Source organism: Melitaea cinxia, chromosome 23 (genome assembly GCF_905220565.1).
Source record: "Melitaea cinxia chromosome 23, ilMelCinx1.1, whole genome shotgun sequence".
Taxonomy (NCBI): domain Eukaryota; kingdom Metazoa; phylum Arthropoda; class Insecta; order Lepidoptera; family Nymphalidae; genus Melitaea; species Melitaea cinxia.
Genome location: NC_059416.1, coordinates 4679929 through 4702485, shown reverse-complemented (window position 1 = coordinate 4702485; position 22557 = coordinate 4679929). Strand labels below are relative to the sequence as shown.

Below are 22557 nucleotides of genomic sequence, written 5' to 3'. Positions count from 1 at the left end.
TAAAATTTATCCCCAATAGGGAAAGGCAAAGGACTATAATCCATACAGCCTTGGCAAATTGGTTTTGGCAATGACTCTACTGTTTCATTCTACGTAGTCTAATATATCTGCTTATTGATTAATTTGATATATCAAAACTGAGCCAACACTGTTTAGAATAAGTATATAATATTACACTTAAACTTTCGCTCACAAATATTTTTATAGAAAAGGTTTCAAAATAAAGTAAAAGTGTCATAATTTTTATTTACAAAAAAGTAACATTTGTCAAAATGTTCCCATATTTTGTATTTTGCGTGAAATGAAATGTAACCGACGCGCTTTCTGTTGTCTGTCATGTTGGCAATGGCTGACATAATGCTATTTCCGGTTATAATAATGTATTATTTTGTTGAGTTATAATCATATCCACTAAAAAATTTCATAGCTTTGTAAAAATGGATTGGCAATTAACGTGTCGCGTATGTCTGGAGTCGGGAGATATGGTCTCTTTATTTGATTGGGACGAAAATAATGAACAACTCGGCGACAAGTATACCTACTGTTGCGGCGTGGAGGTATGGCAAATTACTACTGCAAATGGTTGCGATGGCCACCCTATAAATTTTTCATACAATAATGTTGCTATATTGTTTTATTTGTGGTGATTTTGTGATTTTTTGCTGACATCCCAGAAATTGTTTAACTTTTGACTTTATTTCAAATGTTAAATAGTAATTAAAGAATTATCCATTTTTAATTCAGGTGACCAAAAATGACTCATTACCGACGCTAATTTGCTTGAACTGTGTGGATCGCTTAACATTTGCGTGCCAGTTCAAACAGCAATGCTTATCTTCAAACGAAACTCTAAAAGAGTGCCTCGATGAGTTTTTAAAGACATCGGCTGCTGTGTCTGCGAATAAAAGTGACGAAGGTGAGCAATAAGCGTAATAGCGTTGCGCGTCTTATTACCATAATACCTATATTCGTATTGTGCGCAAAAACGAGGTAGTCACAGAGGCACAGTATGTTATCATTTGTATTTACATCCTTTATTTGTAAATAAATAATTATTATTTCAAGATCGTTATATCTGATTTAAAGGTTAATATTTTTTTTTTTGTCTGATACACAATTACAGTGTATGGCTAACTTAATGTTATTATCAATATTTAATACCTGGATGAAGTATTAATTTAATTCATCACTTCAGACTACACAGTCCACTGATAGACATAGGCCTCCCCATGCTCTCGCCAAAAGGGCGCTAACTCATGTTTTTTGCTCATAGTCACCACACTGTGTAGGTGGGTTGGTGACCGCATTAATTTAATTAATAAGTAAAAAGTATAGTAGGCAATACAAATTAACGGGTTGGTGTAGTACTTGTATGTTCAATCCTTGCTCGACGTTTGTGGCAATCTGTCTATTTATGTTGTGTTTTATGTCTGTATCTCAACCTCTGACACAGGAATTTGATGTTAGGCTACTGTTGATTTTAAAATGTTTATTTATAAAAAAAATATCCATAGTTATGTCTATTCAACATTAAAACATTTCATGTAGCTATATCTATCATAATCTTTTAGGTAATGAGACAGAAACAATCACAATAAAGCAAGAAAATGGTTTGCTATTACAATATGAGTTGCCCGTTGAACATGATCCTCAAGCACAGTGGACGAGAACACTCATTAAGACTCCGACTAGTGCCGTTGTTACGAAAGCACCGGGCAGGCGAAAGAGAGGCAGACCGAGAAAATATCCTAATGAACAGGGACAGATTGGTAAGAAATAAAAAATGGCCTAAATAGGAATTTGTACATGTAAAATATTTGCTTTCATAATCAAAATATACAAGTATTGTTGACATTATTTATTGTTTTTTTTAAATATATATATATATATATTTTTTAACTTTTTGTTTACTAGATATTATCTTAATATGATATGCACTTGTTTTTAAGCTTCTTCAATAAACTGGAGTGCTATTACAAATTGAACTTTTTAAAAAAATGTTGACAAACCCAAAAAAGCTGTTTTGCTTTTATACATAAAGTAAAACAGCAAATAATAATGTAGATAAAAGTAAAGTGTTTATTAAAATTATAATTAATATGATATAATTATACATACTTAATTATACTGTTTTTAATTTTTTTTAACTATTTATTTCAATCGTAAATATTTGTACAATACTTATTAGTTTAAAAAAAATAGCTTGGCTTCATTAAAATGTTAATTAATTTTTATATGTAAATAACAGTTGTAACAAAAATAAAAACTTCCATTTTTAAATTTAGATGTGTCACCATATCAACGGAAAAAACCAAAACCTGACTTGAAAGAGCCAGAAGCTTTAACAACATTGTTGGCATCTGGGTCCTTGGAACTGAAGCAAGAGCCTGATGATGAAGAGCAAGACAATTTCGAGACTGAGGGTAAATATAATTAATAATTATTGTACTTGTAAATAATTTTTATTGAAATACTGTGTGATACATTGCTGTTTAATAAAAATTAAGTTTACATTTTAATGTTACATATCATAAAGATTTTACTAAACTTCTTATGTTCTCTATTAGTTAGTGAGTTCAATTTTCTTCCAACTGATTAATCTAAAATTTTATATAGGTACTCAATTAGTTTGGTTGATAATGTAAAATGTACATAGTGTTTAATATTTCAATTATTTATCATAACAAGAAATTAATTCAAACAATACCATTAAGGAAATATACAAAGTATTATGAATTTTAGGAATATTTTTGTGTTTAAATAACTTATTTTGTAATATTACAATTTTATGACACAAAGCTTAGAAATTAATTATTTAAAATACTATGGTTTCGCCTTTTTTGGCGCGAACTTGTGGAGGTCTATGTCCAGTAGTGGACTACAATAGGCCGAAGCGATGATGATGATGATGGTGATTAACTGTGGTTTAAATTCTGTCTACATGAAATAGTGCCAAGAATGTTGTCAGCATTTACCCATTGGAAATGTCAATATTCTCTGGGCAATTAGTGCAACAAGAATGTTCAGTCTCACCATAAACTCTTACCATTATTTTTTTTTTATGTATAAATTGAGTACGGCTTTTATTTTGTTTCAGAATTGGAAGGTGGAGATGACCCAGACTTTGTCCCTACTGAGGAAGTGGAATCAGAGCCAGAAACAAAAAAAGAGGTGTGTATTCTTAAAACAAAAGAATCATAAAATAAAAGGCCTTCTACACGGTCGGGATCGACCGCCGACCGTCGTGTCCTTGGTCGGGTCAACCAATTTTTGTATTCATTCTACACGGTCGGTGGTTGACTCAACTTGTCAGTTCTTCTTTGATGAGATGCGCTCGCGACCAAGGCCGTTGACATCAACCAAATATTGGTCGGGTCAACCGTTTTCCACACTGTCCATTTTTATATCAACCCGACCAAGGACACGATGGTCGGCGGTCGATCCCGACCGTGTAGAAGGCCTTTAAGTAAAGATAATTGTGTTTGCTCGCAAACTAAAAAAAAACCGACTTCAATTACATCGACAAGTAATACAACGTAGATCGACGAAAAAAGCGTCAAGTAAAAACGCATTATTAGATATAACTCGTAAAGTAGTTGTTAGATCTCAAATAAATTTAAATGGGACCAATTGACACACACCACCTTTCGATAAAAAAAAAACTGTCGAAATCATTCCACACGGTCAAAAGTTCTGATATAACAAACATAATAAAAAAAAATTCCAGTCGAATTGAGAACCTCCTCCTTGTTTGGAAGTCGGTTAAAAATATTAATAAAGTCAATATTACATTTAAAAAATCATTGATGTGACATTATTTTCATAAATTTTACATATTTTGGTGAATGCAATTTAAAAGTTTCATATTGAGCCGGTTCGTTTCAAGGAAATGTAAGAGCTATATTATGGTTTATGTAGTTGTATATTTATTTATGATGATATAATTCTTATTTGAATTTAGTTTAGATATGATTGGAAGTTCTTTTAATTATTTCATTAGTAGTTACTTAGTATACATTTTTTATATACATTTTGTACACCGTTACAAAATATCCAATACAAAATATACTTTATCAAGATCAAGGATCAAGTAATACATAACATATATTAAACTTAACATTTTTGAATATCATATCAAAAATTGACCGCTCCAGCGGGGTTCGAACCCGCGTCTCCGACTGACCCTGTCGGCGCTCTCGCCAATTAAGCTATGGAACGATGTACCCGCTAGAGCGAAATTTTTGATATGATGATTTTTATTTTCGGTTTAAGCGAAACATATTAAACTTGATTATTATAATTTTTTTTATCCCCTTAATGTTAAAAGAGTGCTGGTTGCCAATTCTAAAAAAAAAATGATAGTATGTGTCTAGAAAATGGGTAATCACTCTTCTCTTACAGATATCATATGTAAAAAATATCATGCTTAAATTTCTGAGTTCTTACCTTAGTCATAAAAGGTAGAGGGTTAAAATAAACGGTATTACGTCATCTGGGACTCTTGTATGTATGGGGGTTCCACAAGGCTCAATTCTGGGTACATTCTTATATTTAATATACACTTACGACTTTACATATTTAGTAGAAAAGAAGGATGAGATTGTATCGTTTGCTGATGATAGTTAATTAATATTTACCACATATTTCACTTCACCACATCACGCTATTTATTTTTAATACAAATAAAATTTTCGTTTAAGGTGGTTCCAAAGAAACGCGGTCGGCCTCGTAAGTCTGTCACTCAAGAATTCAAACCAAAGGATGAAGACGAAGACGTACTTCTAAAAGAGACTATCATGGCTTTCTCCGAGCCAATCCCTGAACATATCCTCAACCCCAAGCCTAGGAAAAAGCGTATGCAACCTAAGAAGAAATATGTCTATGAGAAAACGTAAGTTACAAGTTGATTTTTTGCTTGTTTTATAATAAAAATTGTTATAAATATTTATTTATTTATATAATAAATTATTGCACATTTGAAATTACATAAGAAAAATAATAATATTCTCACTTAAATAGATCAAAGGTGTTATCATATAAAGGTGTTCTCATAAAAACCACTCTTATTAATATTGATAACATAAACAATAAAGTATGAAAAGTAATTGTTTAAGTAGTTATTATTATCTATAAATAGTGGTGACTATGGCAACACACATGAGTCCACGCCATTTTTGGTGCTAACTTGTGGCGGACTATGTCCAGCAGTGGAATGTGATAAGCTGAAGTGATAAATAAGTGTCGATGCAGTAAGGGTGGTGTCTACAATTACTACAATTTCTCATCTATCAAGCACATCGATTTGTAACAAAAAACTTCTAGCCATTAGTCAAGCACATGACATATACATTGACGGTTAAAATAGGCACATTTTTGATGATAAGATTCAGTTTTGGTGAATATTAACGTACTATGTGATTATGGTATGTACTGTGTGGCTACGGTACTAAAGAATATAGCCAACAAGGAATAACACAGTTCTGCTACCACCTTGGAACTTAAAAAGCCGACCGATGGCGGGATAACCATCCAACTGCTGGCTTTGAAATACACAGGCCGAATACGGGCAGCAGCGTCTTCGGTGCGACAAAGCCAGCCCTGCGGTCACCAACCCGCCTGGCGAGCGTGGTGACTATGGGCAAAACACATGAGTTCACATTATTTTTGGCGTAAACTTGTGGAGGCCTATGTCCAGCAGTGGACTGTATAGGCTGTATTGATAATGATGATGTGATTATGGTACGGTACCGTACGGTATCGTGGGCTGCCGCTACTACTCTAGCTGGCGACCCCCGTGGGAGCTCGTGGCGGAGGTCCTCGCCGAGACCTACTCATACGCACGTAAAGCCGGGTCCAGACATGATCGTTTGACCGATCCTATCACCGTATCCGATCACCGTATCCGTATCTGCGTATTGTCAAGCCCCGTATCAAGTTATGGACGCCTCCGATTTGCTCCGTATCCGTATCTTCACAATAGTCATGATCGCGTATCAAATTGCCCAGTTCAGTTTCTGCTCTCGATCAAACATGTCGTCGCAGTTGGTTGAAATGTACGAGAATTTAGCAATTTCATGTGCCTGTTTTATTGTTATTCACAACATTCTAACCTCAAAACCAAAACAGAGACGATGGTGGCAACCGACTGAGCCTCGCGAGTGATGCGTTCAGACTGACCCACGTCCGTATCTGTATCACCTTTGATGATCGGACAAAAACCGACACGACATGGGACGGGCCGTATCATAACGGCGTATCGAGATCCCGTATCATGATACGTATATCATTACCCGTCCACATATGCGATCATGATACGCGTCGACGATACGGATACGGTGATCGGATCGGGCAAATGATACATGTCTGGACCCGGCTTAACGCGCGCTACGTAAGCGCAAGCCGTCTGACGCAAGTTCTCACCGGGCACGGCTGCTTTGGCGAATACTCGTGTCGGACGGCCCTAAGGGAGCCGACGACTGGATGTCACGATTGTGGCGCGGCGGTGGACTCTGCCCAGCACACCCTCGAGGTGTGCCCGAGATGGGCGGCGCTACGTCGCAATCTGACGACAGTCCTCGGGGGGACTTGTCACTGCCGAGCGTTGTCACCGCGACGCTCGGCGACGACGAGTCCTGGACGGCAATGGTCTCCTTCTGCGAGACAGTAATGTCACAGAAGGAGAATAACGAGCGGATGAGAGAGGGGGCCGCCGACGAGGCCTCCGTCCGCAGGCGACGAACGCGGGTGCGTAGGAGGCGCTACTTAATGCGTCTCCAGTAACGCCCCTGTGCCCGTGTCGGGCCGGGATGGGAACCCGGTCCTGCTAGACATGGCGTCGTCGGGATTGTTCAGAGGTGAGCCGGACAGTGCCCATGGAGGAGAAGTCTAGCCTTTTCGCCGAGGCCAGCCCGTCGCTGGAGGGATCCTGTAGCCCGCAGATCCGGGACACTCCAATTAAAGCGGCTGAAAGCTCTCGCGGGAGTTTGGTCGGTATTGCACCCCCAAGTGTTGAATCCGACATACGGTCTAGGAGTGCCTACCCGGGCGTCCTGGATATCACCCGTAAATTGGTTTCCCTGTGATACAAAAAAAAACTGATTATACAATTAACATAAAAAAACATGTCTAAATATTATTACTTGAGACAGAGTTAGCAGTTGTTAATATGTAACTACATGCTACAACAAATTTCAGAAATTTTAAATTTCCTACTTGAATGTTATAGTTTATTAATATGATATATGACTAGGTATATTATATATATTATATATTTATTTATTTCCGTGTTTACATAACATATTCAAGTAACAAGTGACAAAAAAGGAACAATCAGTTTCTAGGTGTAATTTTAATTTTTTTATTAACATAAAAAACATGCCAAAATATTATATCTGAGTGACAGATTTAGCAGTTAGTTGACTATATTTTTATTTTTCAACTTGTTTCAGACATGTCTGTGAAACATGTGGAGCTTCATTCACGTCTAATGCATCCCTTCAAGCTCACATACGTCGACATTTGGGCATTAAGCCATTCGTTTGCAGGTATTTATAGTAAATTATATTATTATTATTAGTATATAAATATACTTATAAATATTAATCTTAATATAAGAGTCCTAAAGGTACTGAAGAGTGAATTTAAATTTGATCTTTATTTTTAAATTATCTTTTACTCATAAGATTTATATACTGTAAAACTAAGCTTAATATTTTGTAAACACATTTAACTTAATTAAAATTTTAATGGAATATTATTTTAATGTAAAAATATAGTACAAATCATGGGTGCGGGTGATATGGCAAGGTTAATTAAAATTGTTGATTGAATTAATTAATGTAAAATAAGTGTTGGCTTTACTTAACACCTGCGCCCATTATGAGGCATTTGACTGAAACCGCACGTATTCTATCACCCGCACCCGCGACCAAGCAATATATAAGTTTTACGATTAAACTGTTATTAAAATTACTAAGATTGCCGGTTTAGACTGGATTAGGATTGTGGAAAACCGGTCTGGCGTGAACTTGGGGAAGCGTATGTCCAGCAGTGGAATGTATTAGGCTCAACTGAGTGACTGATCCCCTTCGTATTCAACTATAGCACGATATGTTGACTAATCTTCTTTGCTTTAAGGCAAAATATTCTGTTTCAAATATCTGTGATCATTAAGGTGTTAAATATTATTGTTAGTTGTCTGACGGTTTTATTAATTTAGGAAATATTTTAGTATTTTAAAAACTAAATAATTTATAAATCTTGTTTTAATTTTCATCAAATAATTTTATTGGCTTAAAACATCCTTCATTACAGAAGTAATTAATTTGTTACCTAAAAAATATGAACTCTTGCAAATTTATATTTTCCTCATAAAAATTATTAGCTTGCCACCTTCGCTCGACCAAACTCTCGCTCGCTAGGACTCGCTAGGACCAAAACTTATCGAAAATTCTAGAAAAACTTTTTAACTTGGGAGTTATGTCGCCATTTATTACAAAAGGAATTAGTGTTTTTTTTTTTAAATATTAAAGTGAGTTACAATCCATTTTTACTCATGGAACTTTGTTATTTTACCACCTACCAAAATATATAACTTTCCTATTTCGAAATTCGACTCGCTAGGACTAAAACTTACGAAAATTCTAGAACAACGTATTTTTGTTTAGTGTTTGCGGTTATGCTTGCGTATTGAACATGGAGTTACGTCGCCATATGATGAGACATACGGGCGTGAGGCCTTACAAGTGCAGGGTCTGCGATAGAAGATTTGGGGACTTTGGGAGTCGCCAGAAACACGAAAGGCGAGTCTAATACTATCCCGCCATGTTTGATGTCTTGTGACGTCACTATTGGTCTAAGATCCGGCTTAAGAAATATATACCGTCGCGCGAAATTACAATGATCCAGTACATATGCGTGATAATACATATATCGACATATATCTGATAGGTTGTTCCAATGAGCGCGTAAGCACGCCTATAATTTAGAACTAACTTACCCTTATAATTTATTAAATTTATAAATTAATTAAAGTTGTCTGGACGCGATTTTAATGTTGTTGCATACCTACTGAATCAATATCATCAAACACATGAGGGTATTTATTCTTAAGCCGGATCTTTAAGCCGGATCTTAAGTACGAGATGTAGTTTGCTCACGGTCTTGTGAGAAAAGTGCGTGCGGTTTCGGTCGATAGATCAGGTTAGTTGTGGTGAGGGACGGTTGGAAATAATGTATGTTGTAAGCGTTAGATTATTATTATTATTTTATTTAGGAACATGTAAAAATTGTTATCGAGTATTTGTTATATTACAAAGATTTTATCGACACACTTTATTTCCAGACGTTAAAATCCTTGCCTTATTTGTCTCATAACAGTGAGTATACTAGAACTAGCATTAATCAAACATACCAATTATGATCTTTATTTGAAAAAAAAAAAAAAAAAACTATAAACTAATATAAGGTATGACTTATGCCACTTCTGCTATACTCAATATATTGTATAACATCACTAACGTCTATCGATGTATCGATAGCGTTTGCGACTACTCATGCGTCATGAAAGAGGCTCTGAAACGTCACATGTTGAAACACACTGGAGAAAGGCCTTACAAGTGTCGGATATGTGACAGAAGGTTTGGAGACTATGGGACTCGACAGAAACACGAAAGGTATTTTTTTATACTACTAGGTACACAAGCGTATGGCTCATCTGATGGTAAGCGGTTACCATAGCCTATAGACGCCTGGAACACCAGAAGCATCGCAAACGGGTTACCGACCCTCCCCATGAGCTCTGACTACTTTACTCACCACAGGAATACAACACTGCTTGGGAGCAGTATTGATTATTTATCTGTGATCTTCTGTAAGGTCGAGGTACTTCCCCAGTCGGGCTGTTCCAGATTTTGATCCGGATATATCCTACCACAATAAAAAGGTATGTAGTTTAGTATTAAACTTGTGCTAATCGATTTTGGTAAATCATAATGATTCATAAGGCTAAGACGTGAGAAAAATTTGAGGCAGATACTTTGGAAAGCATGAGATACAGCGGTTAAAGGTAAGAAATTTTGTTATTTTATTATGTTACATATATTTCTATTGGCCATACAGACGTTTGTCGTGGTCTGGCTGTTTATGCTTGTAGATTTTGTTTTCGGACCCTTACATAGGATTTGTGTACTACTGGGGCCATTGAATATAGTGAGTTTTTTACTTATTTATTTATAATAGTCGTTCAATTATCTTATAAACATCTGTAAATTTGTGAAGAACGCTTACAATGAATTTGATACATGAGAAAATCATTGCATTGTGTATAAAAAACAGTGTAATAAGTTATAAGTAATAACATCTCAGCTTTTTATGGCCATGTCAAACTGGAGAAATTTTAATGATTACTCTCTTTTCAATATACGTTGTTTTCTATGATATTAAAGACATTTATTTTGAATAATAATAATAGCATGATATATGTAACATCCAGGTTGCACATGGGCCTACGTCCGTACCAGTGTTCGCTTTGTGGCAAGGCGTTCACATACTCCTACGTGCTAGCCAACCACATGCTGACTCACACTGGCGAGAAGAAGTACTCGTAAGTATATTAAAAGAAAAGTATTATAGTGTATATATATATATATATATATATATATATATATATATATATATATATACACATATACATACATACATACATACATACACACATACACATATATATATATATTAGGCTGCGCCAAAAAAATCAAAGTTAAGGTTGAAGTTGACATGAAATTCTTGTTTTGAATAATTTTTCAAAGGAGTGAATTTAGCTAAAAATGTTGAAGACGTTTTATGTAGGCGATTTAATTCCTTCAAGAATCTCTATCGGATTTTTTTCCGGATACTGAATTTTTGTGAATTACAAAATTAAAAAGTTAAAAATCAAAGTTTGATATCAAAAGAAAAGAGATAGAAAAATTTCTATCACCAAACGTTTTAGATACTAAAATTAGACCATTCCATAACTTATATCCATTATCTATCTTGCATTCAAAATAAGTGGTGCCGGCTGCACACGGTGCAAATTTTTACAAAATATTTTTTTGTCATCTCAAATGATATTTTCGATATACTTAAAAAATTATTTTTGTGTTACCCACACATTAGGAATTCTAAACATTTTTGAATATCATATCAAAAATTGACCGCTCCCGCGGGGATCGAACCCGCGTCTTTCGCTTAAATCGAATATAAAGATCATCATATCAAGAATTTCGATCTACATCGTTTTATAGCTTGATTGGCTTGCGTAGCCGACACGCGGTCAGTCGGAGACGCGGGTTCGATCCCCGCTGGAGCGGTCAATTTTTGTAATGATATTCAAACATGCTTAAAAAAATGATTTTTTTGGCCCAGCCTAATATATATACATATACACATCATATGATCCAAGATGCATAAAGCAAAAGGCATTAGTTTAAAATATATAACAATTTTTAGCTATATACAAAAAAAAGTTAAATAGAAGAACTTGTTTGCTACCTCATTAGACTGATTATTATATATATAGTTATAATTATCTATATATAGACTAATCTGCAGTGGAGCAGTGCTGTGGTTTAAACTTCAATATGTCTCCAACATGGAGGACGAGGTCTAAGCTCAGCAGCAGGATATTACATCTTGGATCAAATATAAACATCCTTAGGTACTTGAAAACAACTACCTATATTTAAACTAACACATAAATAAACTCACCTACAGATGCGGTCCATGCAACAAAAAGTTCACCAAAGCTCACCACCTCAAGTATCATAACAAAGTTCATCACAAGGAGCTCTACATGCAGCAACAGTTAGAACAAGAAGCTAAAAAGATAAGGCAACAGCTCAACGTTACTAACTTATCTGGAGTCATCTCCGGTCAAATAGTTGACGGTACCTTACAACTTATACAAGCATCTTCTGAAGGTATGTTTTTATATCTTCTAATATATAATATTCTCGTGTCGCGGTGTTTGTAGTTAAACTCCTCTGAAACGGCTTGACCGATTCTCATGAAATTTTGTGTGCATATCGGGTAGGTGTGAGAATCGAATATCTATTTTTCATTCCCCTAAGTTATAAGGGGGGGTGGATTGAGAAAGTTAATAAAATATATGGCAAAACAACGTTTACAGGGTCAGCTAGTTTAATATATATTTTTATACTCTAAGGGTGGCAAACAATTGTACGACTTACTTGATCGTTAAGCAGTTACTGTTGCCCAAGACTTCTGCATCACCAGAAGTATAGTAAACATAATGAATGCCAACCCTATCCCCGACCCTCCCCAGGAGCTTTCGTTAAGAAATACATGAGGGCTATCAAGTCTTTCATTCGAACTATTATGGTGAATGTAGTGTATATAGCCAATTTCAGCCTTTGTTGATATATTAAAATTTGGATAAAGCTTATAAGTTCCTAATCCTCCACGGCTACTACTTTACTAAGTAAAGTTACTTATACTGACTGAGAATGACTGAGTCGCTTGCAACCGTGACATATTGTTACTGAAATATCAGTAGTTACTAAATGACAATTGTAGTAAGTATAAGTAGAAGTGTTGACTGTATTAATTGTTTTAGAATATAGCGTGTTTGTTATCTACATGATTATATTTAAGGATTTGTATTTATGTTTAAATGTACACTTGAAAAACGATATCCTCCTGCCTACGTGTAATATACCAGACATGCTTGTTTGATTTAAATGTAATTCTGGAAAATTAAATCATGACTACATTTGTGATCAAATTCAGCAACTATATTGGATTTCTTCAACAATTCAAAACCAAATACGTCGTGTATCCCTACCGTATTAAGTTGAATAAAAAATATCCTGGTAACGTCCTACCTTATGTTCTTAGATGTTTTGCCATAAATTTGTGCGTATATATTTTTAGATGGCGAACAAGACGCTCAGATGCAAGTAGTCGTAGATCAGGACGGTGATACCGAAGAAAAAGAAACCGATCGAGCCGTCGCTGGAATGCAAGGGGTAATCGTTTAATTATTTATTTACATAAACCAATATTTAAATCAATTATTGTAGGTGGTATATATATATAATATGTAAAATGACAATTTATGATTGTTTGCTCGCAAACGCTAAAAGAAACTGACTTAAATTACATCGACAAATAAATTATACGACATAGGTAGTCGATAAAACAGTCAAAAACGTTTTAACTTGGGTTTGTGCATTTAGTGATTGTAAATCAATTTTTAATAAATAATTATTATTTATAAGGAAGTAAGAAACTATTTCTTTTAATTTTCATTCAAATTGAATACGCATTTACGCTTCAGCCTGTAATATCCCACTACTGGGCATAGGCCTCTTTCCCCATGTAGGAGAAGGATCAGAGCTTAATCCACCACGCTGCTCCAATGCGGGTTGGCGGATATATTCCCTACTATGAGTAACGATCGCTATCAGCGGGACCGACGGCTTAACGTGCTCTCCGAGGCACGGTGGGGAGACCCACAAGCACTGCACAAACACCCAGACCACGACAAACACCCTTATGGCCAATACAAATGTTTGTCATGTGCGGGGATCGAACCCGCAACCGCCAGCGCAACAGGCACAATCCATAGCTGTGTGACCGTTGCGCCAACGCGGCAGAATACGCATTACTAAGGACAAATTAAAGAGGACTCGCCAGATCTCGCCCAAATTGAAATGGGGCCCCATGACAAGAGCCTGTTTTTGATTTAAAAAAAATCATTAAAATCTAAAATTATGAGAAATTTCTCCAGTTTGAAAATTGGTTAAAAAGAGCATTTGAAGCCAAGTTGAATGAATTAATTATTAATTTTGATTTCGTTTATAAAATTTAATATTTCCTTTTATTTCAGGTTGTCTTAGAATCTGAGTTCTCAATGGACGAAGACAGCAAACAGAAGTTTGATAATTAATTGTGTAGTTAGTTATAAATGAATTTGTATAACAATTACTAAAATTATTTGAAACGGGACATTATCTACGAATGTATTGTCCACGAGACTCGAGATGCAAAGTAAAAATAAAAAGCATCGTAAATATCCCGGTTTTATATAATTTTAATAATGAAAATAACCACTTAAATTTAAAATCTTGTATAATATCTGTGTTTGAGGTTCGGAAGGAACGTAGCGAGCGCAATTTCAATGTTTAATCGAGAAAATGATTTTTATATCACTCGTTTATGTTATTGTAATTAAAGTTTTAAGTATTTAGGTGTAGTATACTAATTATAAGATATGGAAATAAATATTATCATGGATACCATTTTATTTCATTCATTAGTTTTATTTCAACGTAATAAAGAAATGAAAAAAAAAAGTATTAATAATGTTGCTTCATGACAATGACGTAAGTAAGTAATTAAGCACATTTTCACACACATTAAATTTTGGCGGCCATGAAATCTCGACATAGATTCACAGTATTAATGGTCTATGATACGAACCTAAGTCGATCTTCACCGAGCTGATGAATAATAGAATGCAACATAATGTATGATCAATTTAGTATATTAGATAATACATTAAAAGTGGGTTGCCTTAAAAATCAAAAAGATACCTGTAAATAAAATGTAGAAGATAACTGGCATCGACATACCTGTTTGTACCTGGTAATCCAGTAGTTCGTCCAGGTAAATAATAGGCAAACCAACGGCTACACATTATATATGTTTCATGCTATCAAGTCGGATTAAATTTTCTTACTATCTTAATGTTGCAATTTTTAATTAAATATATTTTTTTTTTAGTTTTTAAATAATTAAAAATAGTCCAGGATTTTTTTACATATTGACTGGTTAGTTTTTTTTTTATTATTTAAAAATTAACATCCAGGGGCACAAAATGCCCATGCCTTTTTTTAAACATGCATCCATTATTACATACCACAGGTGATTTTTCATTATAGCTACAAATCGACAGTCCTGTGACTGTGCCTAGTAAAACTAGGACGTGGTCCGACGCTGACGAGTTTTTTTTCACACATATCGTTCATTCATTCGTAGTTTCTGAACATATTATTTTTATTATCTATATAAAAAGTCGTATTATCACTCATCGTCTATAATTACACTCATTTGCTAGTTGTCATATATGTACTCTTATGTTCTACTTACATTAAATACTTATCCTATGTTACTGTTAGTAAGGGTTTAATATTTATTTATACATATAGTTATTATTAATAAATTTAATAGTTATTATTATTAATAATAGTCTTTTTCCGCACCCAGGTACTCCATTTATCCACTCCAGCTTTAGCAATTGCCAGCCCACGATTATTGACTAATGTTAAAGAAACAACTTTTGGATTCAGTTACGCAAAACAAAGATCGCTTTGAAACATTTGTCGTAAACGAGACGCCTAAGTCCATCGTCGTCAATCGTCGCGTCATATGTTTGCCATGGTATCACTGTGAGCTAAACCCAATTGAGCTTATTTGGACTCAAGTGAAAGTTCGAACTCTTTGTTACAAACTTACAAGGAGTAGTGTAGCCAAAAACGGTCGTCATGTGTCAATCATGTGATAAACGAGATCGAAACAAAAATCTGCGAAGCCAAGAATTATGTAGAAAATATGTTAGAGCAGTTTACAATTCATGTGTCTGCAGAGTTATATATAATGTCTGCAGATTACAAGAATTATATAATAATAATTTATTTGTAAGTTTTCATCTATACTAATATTATAAAGAGGTAAAGTTTCTAACTTTGTTTGTATGTAGGGGGTAATCTTCGCAAATACTGATCCGATCATGAAAATTTTTTCACTAACAGAAAGCTACACTATTCAGGAGTGACATAGGCTATATTTTATTGTAATTGAACAAAAAATTCAGTTAATAAGAAAAAGATTAAAATATAATATCAAAATGGTAAATAAACTAGCGCCATCTATCGCTATTAGAAAACAATTTATTAGTCTTTTGACGTTATTAATTTAGTCTTATTTTAGTCTATCGACGACGTTTTCTCGATTTTTGATAGATGGCGTTGGAGCAACATATTATTTATTGAAGTGCTATAAAATTAGTTCTTTAAAGTATGTTATTTGGTTAATATAATAATAATTAACGCCCAACGAAGTGGGCACGAGTCGACTAGTTCATAATATACTTATAACCAATATTGTTTTATTATTATTTATTTATGATATTATTTATAAATAAAAATAATTTACTTTTCTCTACATTAAATTTTAGGGAGTTTTCAATATGAACGGGCTTTTACAATTAAAAAACAAGAACAAAGGCATTTTCCCCACCCCTAACAATGAACCATCTCACTCTGTCAATATCGGAAATGTGCGAGAGACATAGTCAGTATGTACTCGTTTGTTAAAAAAAAACAGACTATAGCCATATCAAATCATAAGGTTGGGTATTTATAGACTGCAATTGCAAAGAAGATACATAGTCAATACATTGAAATGTACAATAAGATTATTCTGTAGTATTGGCCATGCAGATGTTTGCCGTGATCTGGCCGTTTGTGTGTATTGTGTGTATTTCTGGACCCTCAACACAGGAGTAAAACCTACTTTCTAGTGCGGGCCGTTGAGTGTTAATGTCAGGAGATACTCATACTGGGACAATTAAATGTGAGACATTCATTAAATACAAGAAGGAAACCGCTATATGCCAATACACGGTTTAAAAGATCTCCGAAGTTACCAAAGCAGTTATCTAATCAATTCGAAGTTAGCATCCAATATACTAATTAATTAATACATAGTATATAAATATATACTGTAATATAAAAATATACTGTAAAACTAAACAATGATTCGCAGTAACGAAATGGTTGCAATTAATATCAAAGCAGGCGAAATTGCGGACATCTAGTTATTTATAAGGAAACAACCGTTGTATATACCATGCGCGAGTACATAATAAAATAACAGTTCAAGCATAAAACACTCCCCAGCGACTTACTCCCCATCAGTTTTTAAATTCGCTAAGCGCTTCACATATACAACGTGTTTTTATTAAAACTTACCAACTTGTGTTTTTTCAACGCAAAAAACTGGATTCGAACAAAAATCAACTCTATTCCTTTACACCTTAAGCCTACTACAACGAGCGTTGTTTTTATTTTTTTAAGTGGAGTGGGCGATATTAAAAGTTGTGCCACCCTTCTAAGTAGGCGCTTTTTTCCTTTTTGTTCTTAATGTAAAAAGAAAACGCGAAAAGTTTCGGGACGCGACGAGTTTAAATTTTTTCTACCCTTAATGCGCTTATTACGAGTGGAGAAAAATTTATGAGTTTCTCAAACCTCTTTAAATTAAATAATTTTAAAATATTTATAATTATGTCATAGTTTATTCAAATTGAAAGAAGAATATTTTAGATTGAATTATCAAAATTCAACCCGGAAACCATAATGTCATTCAGCACGTAATTGAAACAACGGTTCTCGGTGTACCACTACACGCTTAAATCACAACTGAGGAGATTGAAGGTAATTTACGGAAAAAAGTTTTGAGTTGTACAACGTTTCATAACTATTAAGTACCTATTAAAATTGTGATAAATGATACTTGTTTGGCGCAACGGTCACAGCACTGGCTTGTGGCTATTGTGCTGGCGGTTGCGGGCTCGATCCCCGTACACGAGAAACATGTGTATTGGCCATACAGATTTTTGCCGTGGTCTGGGTGTTTATGCTGTTCTTGTTTCCCCATTTGTGCTTTGGAGAGCACGTTAAGCTGTCGGTCCCGGTTGTTATTATGTACACCTGATAGCTATCGTTACTCATAGTAGGGAGTATATCCGCCAAGCCACATTGGATCCTTCTCCTACATGGGGAAAGAGGCCTATGTCCATCAATGGCATATTACAGGCTGAAGCGATACCTACTTGTACAGTTAAATAACTTTACATGTACAATTTGTCTTTGTTAAATGATCCTTGCGTAATTTATTTCAAAAAAAGTTAAAGATATATTTTTTACCCCTTAGATATTATCCTTTAGATTTATTATTTTTTGTTATCACTTGTCTATTTACTTAATTAACCTGAATTTAACCAAATTACGAAAGTGTTAGATTCAAAGGGATATAACTCTCTCAAAAAATAAATGTCAAATTAAACACAATCGCATTTAAATCACAAAGTACGAAACAATAGCGTTGAATTCTAGATAGGATAGATAGAGTGATTGATTACTGAATGGGTATAACTTGACAAATATCGATATTCACTTTTTTTTTCACACAGCTATATCACTTTGTACAAAATTTATTTCCGTCACTATAGCAGATAGAAGAACATGAGTTAGACCAACATTTTTTTATTTTTTTCTGATATTGCCCATGATCACATCAAAAAAGTGCTAATAATAATAATAAATAATATTAACTTGAATTATATCACTTTAATTCCGGTCTGGGTGTCTACCCTTCTTATCGTACCTCGGAGAGCACGTTGTTAGTCCCGGTCGTTATCAAAAGTCACCTGATAGCGATCGTTACTTGTAATAGAAAGTTATATCCGTGGTGGATTAAGCTCTGACCCTTCTCCTTCAGGAAGATAGAGGCGTATGCTCGGTAATAGGTAATTTACGAACCTTATTTGAGAGGAAGAACCTTACAAAAGATCACAGCTTAACTACACTGCTCTCAAGTACTGTTCACTGCCTGTTAACTGCTAGTAGTCAGAACTCCTGGGGAGGGAAGGTGTTGGTGTCAGCAGTGCACTTGCAATATCCCTAGGGTAAAAAACGTCCAATGTTTATAAGCGCCCATACACAACGGTATTCGCTTATCATCAGCCAGACCGTACGTTTGTTTACCAACGTCTTAGTATAGAAAAATTAATACTAGTGGAGTTTCTTGATTTCCCTGCACTTATATGATTCTATCATTAGATCCTGATATGGTTGACGTTGAAAGTGTGAGAAGTGACAAAATGAAGAGTGTCTTTGGGGGAAAAGCTTTCAAATAAAAAAGAGGTTGAAATCGATACAGACATTTAGTTGACGTAAATCAATATGCCGAAAAATATAATTTTTCGTTTTTCCTAAGTTTCCATAATCAGATTATGACACATATACTAGATTACTCAAAATTGAGAGAAATACCGGCGAACAACTTAAGAAATTCTATAAAAATACATGCAGACATGTTGAACCTGCTCCGTTTTTTGAAGTCAGTCAAAAACAGTTAAACTTAACTGTAAATATCATACTGACTATACAGTACTTGTTATATTGCTTTGATTCTTAAAGTTATCTTCAAAAGCTTTGAAAAAATAATTTGTTTTTAGTTATCCGTTAATTAAATCATTAGATTATACAGTAACACTGATTAAAGTAGGTACTTTTATTTCTAAACGAAAAGAAATCCCTTAAAAAAATCATAATCGTTGTTACTTTGGTTTAATAAATAATATGAAATGAATACCGTAAGCCTAATATTGATTTAAAAACTTTTATCTAACAAAACAAAAATATAACAAGATATCTACTAACACAAGAAAAATGAATAAAATACCATATTAAAGACTTTATTTATTGTTGTTGTGGTTTCATAAATAATATTGAATTAATATCGTAAAGTTTGAGAGGCGGTGCTGTCAGAAGCCGGCCGCACATTTGGCGCGGGCGCGGGACGTCATTTACATTTTTATTTTATTTACAGCTTGCTCGGCGCTCTTCAATTCTGTGTTACACAAAAATAAATTTGCTTTTGGTTCGTCTATCTCGAATAAAAAGTGCAAAGATGTAAGTATATTTTTTTAAAAAGCTGATGAAATTTTGTTTAAAGTTTGTTTTTTAAGTAGTAATTTCGCAGATATCTCTTATTTTAATGATCATAAAAATACTTAAGTATAATATACGTATAGACAACGTAATTATAATAAGCATTTTATATTATATAATCACGTGAAGTTGTTGTATCAATATTACTATTACATACCTACGTACTTACAGAAAGTGAATATTAACACTGTTATAATTTCCAAAAAATCGCACTAACAACATTTTTTTTGCTTTTTTTCTAATGAAGATTATATAATTTTACAACTTTACAATGAAGTCCTCGTTTAAATTCATTCACGTTAGATTCGCGGGATTTTAATGAGTCGATAATATTCGACTGGATTAGGCTGTGGTAGCTTTTTTTAAAATTAAAGACCAACTTAACCGACTTACAATAAGATAAGCCAATCTGGTATATTATATCCAACAGATAAAAGTTTGTAATATGTTTTGTTTTTCACCATCAAATTGAAACAAAAAGATCAGTAGGTCCTACCTACTGATAAAGCCTATCAACAATCTAGGTATGTGCAAGACAACCTTTATCATATATATATATATTATCGGTATAGCATGAAGGCTTTACTTATTTAAGAAATATCTCATCATGTTAATGTTTTCTTTAGTTTACTGACATTTGAATATTTTTCAGATTATCGATCATGCTCGTCTTTAAAAAAAGGACGAAAAATCTTCAAATAATTAAAATATTTTAGATATGCAAAAATAAAATAGTGTTAGTAGTGGCCTAGTATTAAATAAAAAAAGTATCATGAAGTTTAACTTCACTCAAGACGTTACCTCAACGATTATTTCACTGAAAATCGTTTTACAACCGTAATAGCTTTTATGTTGTAGAAGACGAGGCGCTTTTATACACTTTGCCCTTTCTTAAAGATCGAGTACCGCGTGAAGCCAGCGGACCGTCAAATGAGAAAGACGATCGCGAATGGGGAACGATTAATCGCTAATGGACGTATCAGATATGGAGAATAAAGATTTATTTGTACGCAATTTATATTTTACGCAGTTATACCTACAAAATTCTTGATATTGACAGCTTAATAGCTTTTGACGTTACTTCTTTAAATTAGTAGAAAAATACCTATAAATTTTGATGTGATTTTGAGGCGAGACCGCAAGGTCACAGCATTCGCTTAATATGCACGGAGAATTATGGCTGTTGCGCTGGGGGTTATGGGTTCGATGCCCGCACATAGCAAACATTTGTATTGGCTATGTATACATGTATTTGACGTGGTATGGGCCGTTTGTGCTTATGTTGCGTTTGTGTATTATTTTATTGTGTGTCAGAATCCTCGAACCAGGAGAAAATGCTATGCAATTATGCTAACTAAAACTTTTGTCTTGAAAAGTTTCCTAACTTAAATCATAAATTTTAAATGTAGCAAAATTTTTCACAGCCTTTTCAAGCTTTGATTTTATTTAACAGCATTTATTGTACGATTTCTTAAGCTCGATACACGTTTTCTCTAGTATTATATCCTTCTTGTTTGCTTCTCTTTTCCAAGTTTCGAGATTAGCCATTCGTTTTTACTGCATCTCCCTTCAAAGCATTGGCCGGAAAATAATTAGGTATAATCGTAAGATCCCGTAGGTTGTATGTTTATTATGTCTGACAGTGAACGAGATATTGGAGTTTGAATGCTTAGGACATCTACTTTTATATTTATGAAAAAAGTAATCGTACAAGGTTTTTTTGCAAAGTGTTTGGGATTAAAGTGAATCGAGTCTTCTGGTAATTCAGAAAAATGATGACAGTATTTCCTTTTGCACTACCGTAGGTGAATTTGAATGAATACTGTAATACTGCAATAGTCTAAAGTATCAGTGTACATCTCATTCATGTTCAATGATTCTGTTTCACATTTGAGTCCTCCAGTCTCTTACATAATGACCTAAAATTAAATTTAGCTATCTTACTTATAACAACTACTACTAGCCTCAACGCACGAAATCTCATTTTTGATTTTTTGTAGTTACATACATCACCCTGCTGAAAATTCCAAATAAAAAACGATGATTTGTATGGGTAGTTATTGTAAACTATTGAGTGTTTGAAACAGGGATTCCAAAATTTTCATACAGTTTTCATACAATTTTTATCTGGTTTTATCTGGGCTATCTGGATTCCATACAAATCATCGTTTTTTATTTTTGAATTTTCAGCAGGGTTAGCATATTTATTAGTAGTTACTTACATTAGCAAAGATCACCGACGATATTTGTTTTTATACTAAGCTTAGTATTAGCACTCTTCATTAGTATAGAGGTGTACAACTTATTTCTATTAATATAATCCAAGATCTACGTGCCTAAATTAGCAAAAAAATCATCATACATTTTCTACAGTACCTATTAGTTTTAGTATAGTACCGATACTTTTACTTTAATACTGCATTCATATTTATAAGGAAAATACTATTATTTTCTAAGCTATACTCTTATGCAGCAATAGTAAATAAAAAAAGCCTTCTAAGCAAGGAAAGATGTGGCATATACAATTTTTAGAATTTAACTCGAGTTAATAAGTATAAATACTTAATACAATATCAAAACCACGAGCCAGACCAAAGTTGGTCAAATAAAAAATATCCCATTAACAATCAATTTGACAAGTCTATTGACAAAGTTGAGTGTTTACCAAACCAATTACGTAGCATCCCTCCGGCGAAACAAATGCGCGCAAGAAAACAAACACACGGACAAAGCAGGCACAGATGTGACTGCGACCGAT

At 34.0% G+C, this 22557-nt stretch overlaps 1 protein-coding gene across 1 annotated transcript; it reads left to right on the top strand.

Moving 5' to 3' along the window:
- Window positions 1-325: 325 nt before the first annotated feature.
- Window positions 326-14313, top strand: LOC123665271 (GDNF-inducible zinc finger protein 1-like). Its single transcript, XM_045599599.1, has 12 exons — window positions 326-557; window positions 745-916; window positions 1572-1769; window positions 2286-2423; window positions 3098-3171; window positions 4701-4891; window positions 7449-7544; window positions 9540-9674; window positions 10493-10603; window positions 11755-11960; window positions 12934-13028; window positions 13892-14313. The coding sequence occupies exons 1-12, from the start codon at window positions 438-440 to the stop codon at window positions 13949-13951; spliced, it is 1596 nt and encodes a 531-aa protein (XP_045455555.1). The 5' UTR covers window positions 326-437; the 3' UTR covers window positions 13952-14313.
- The last annotated feature ends 8244 nt before the right edge of the window (window positions 14314-22557 follow it).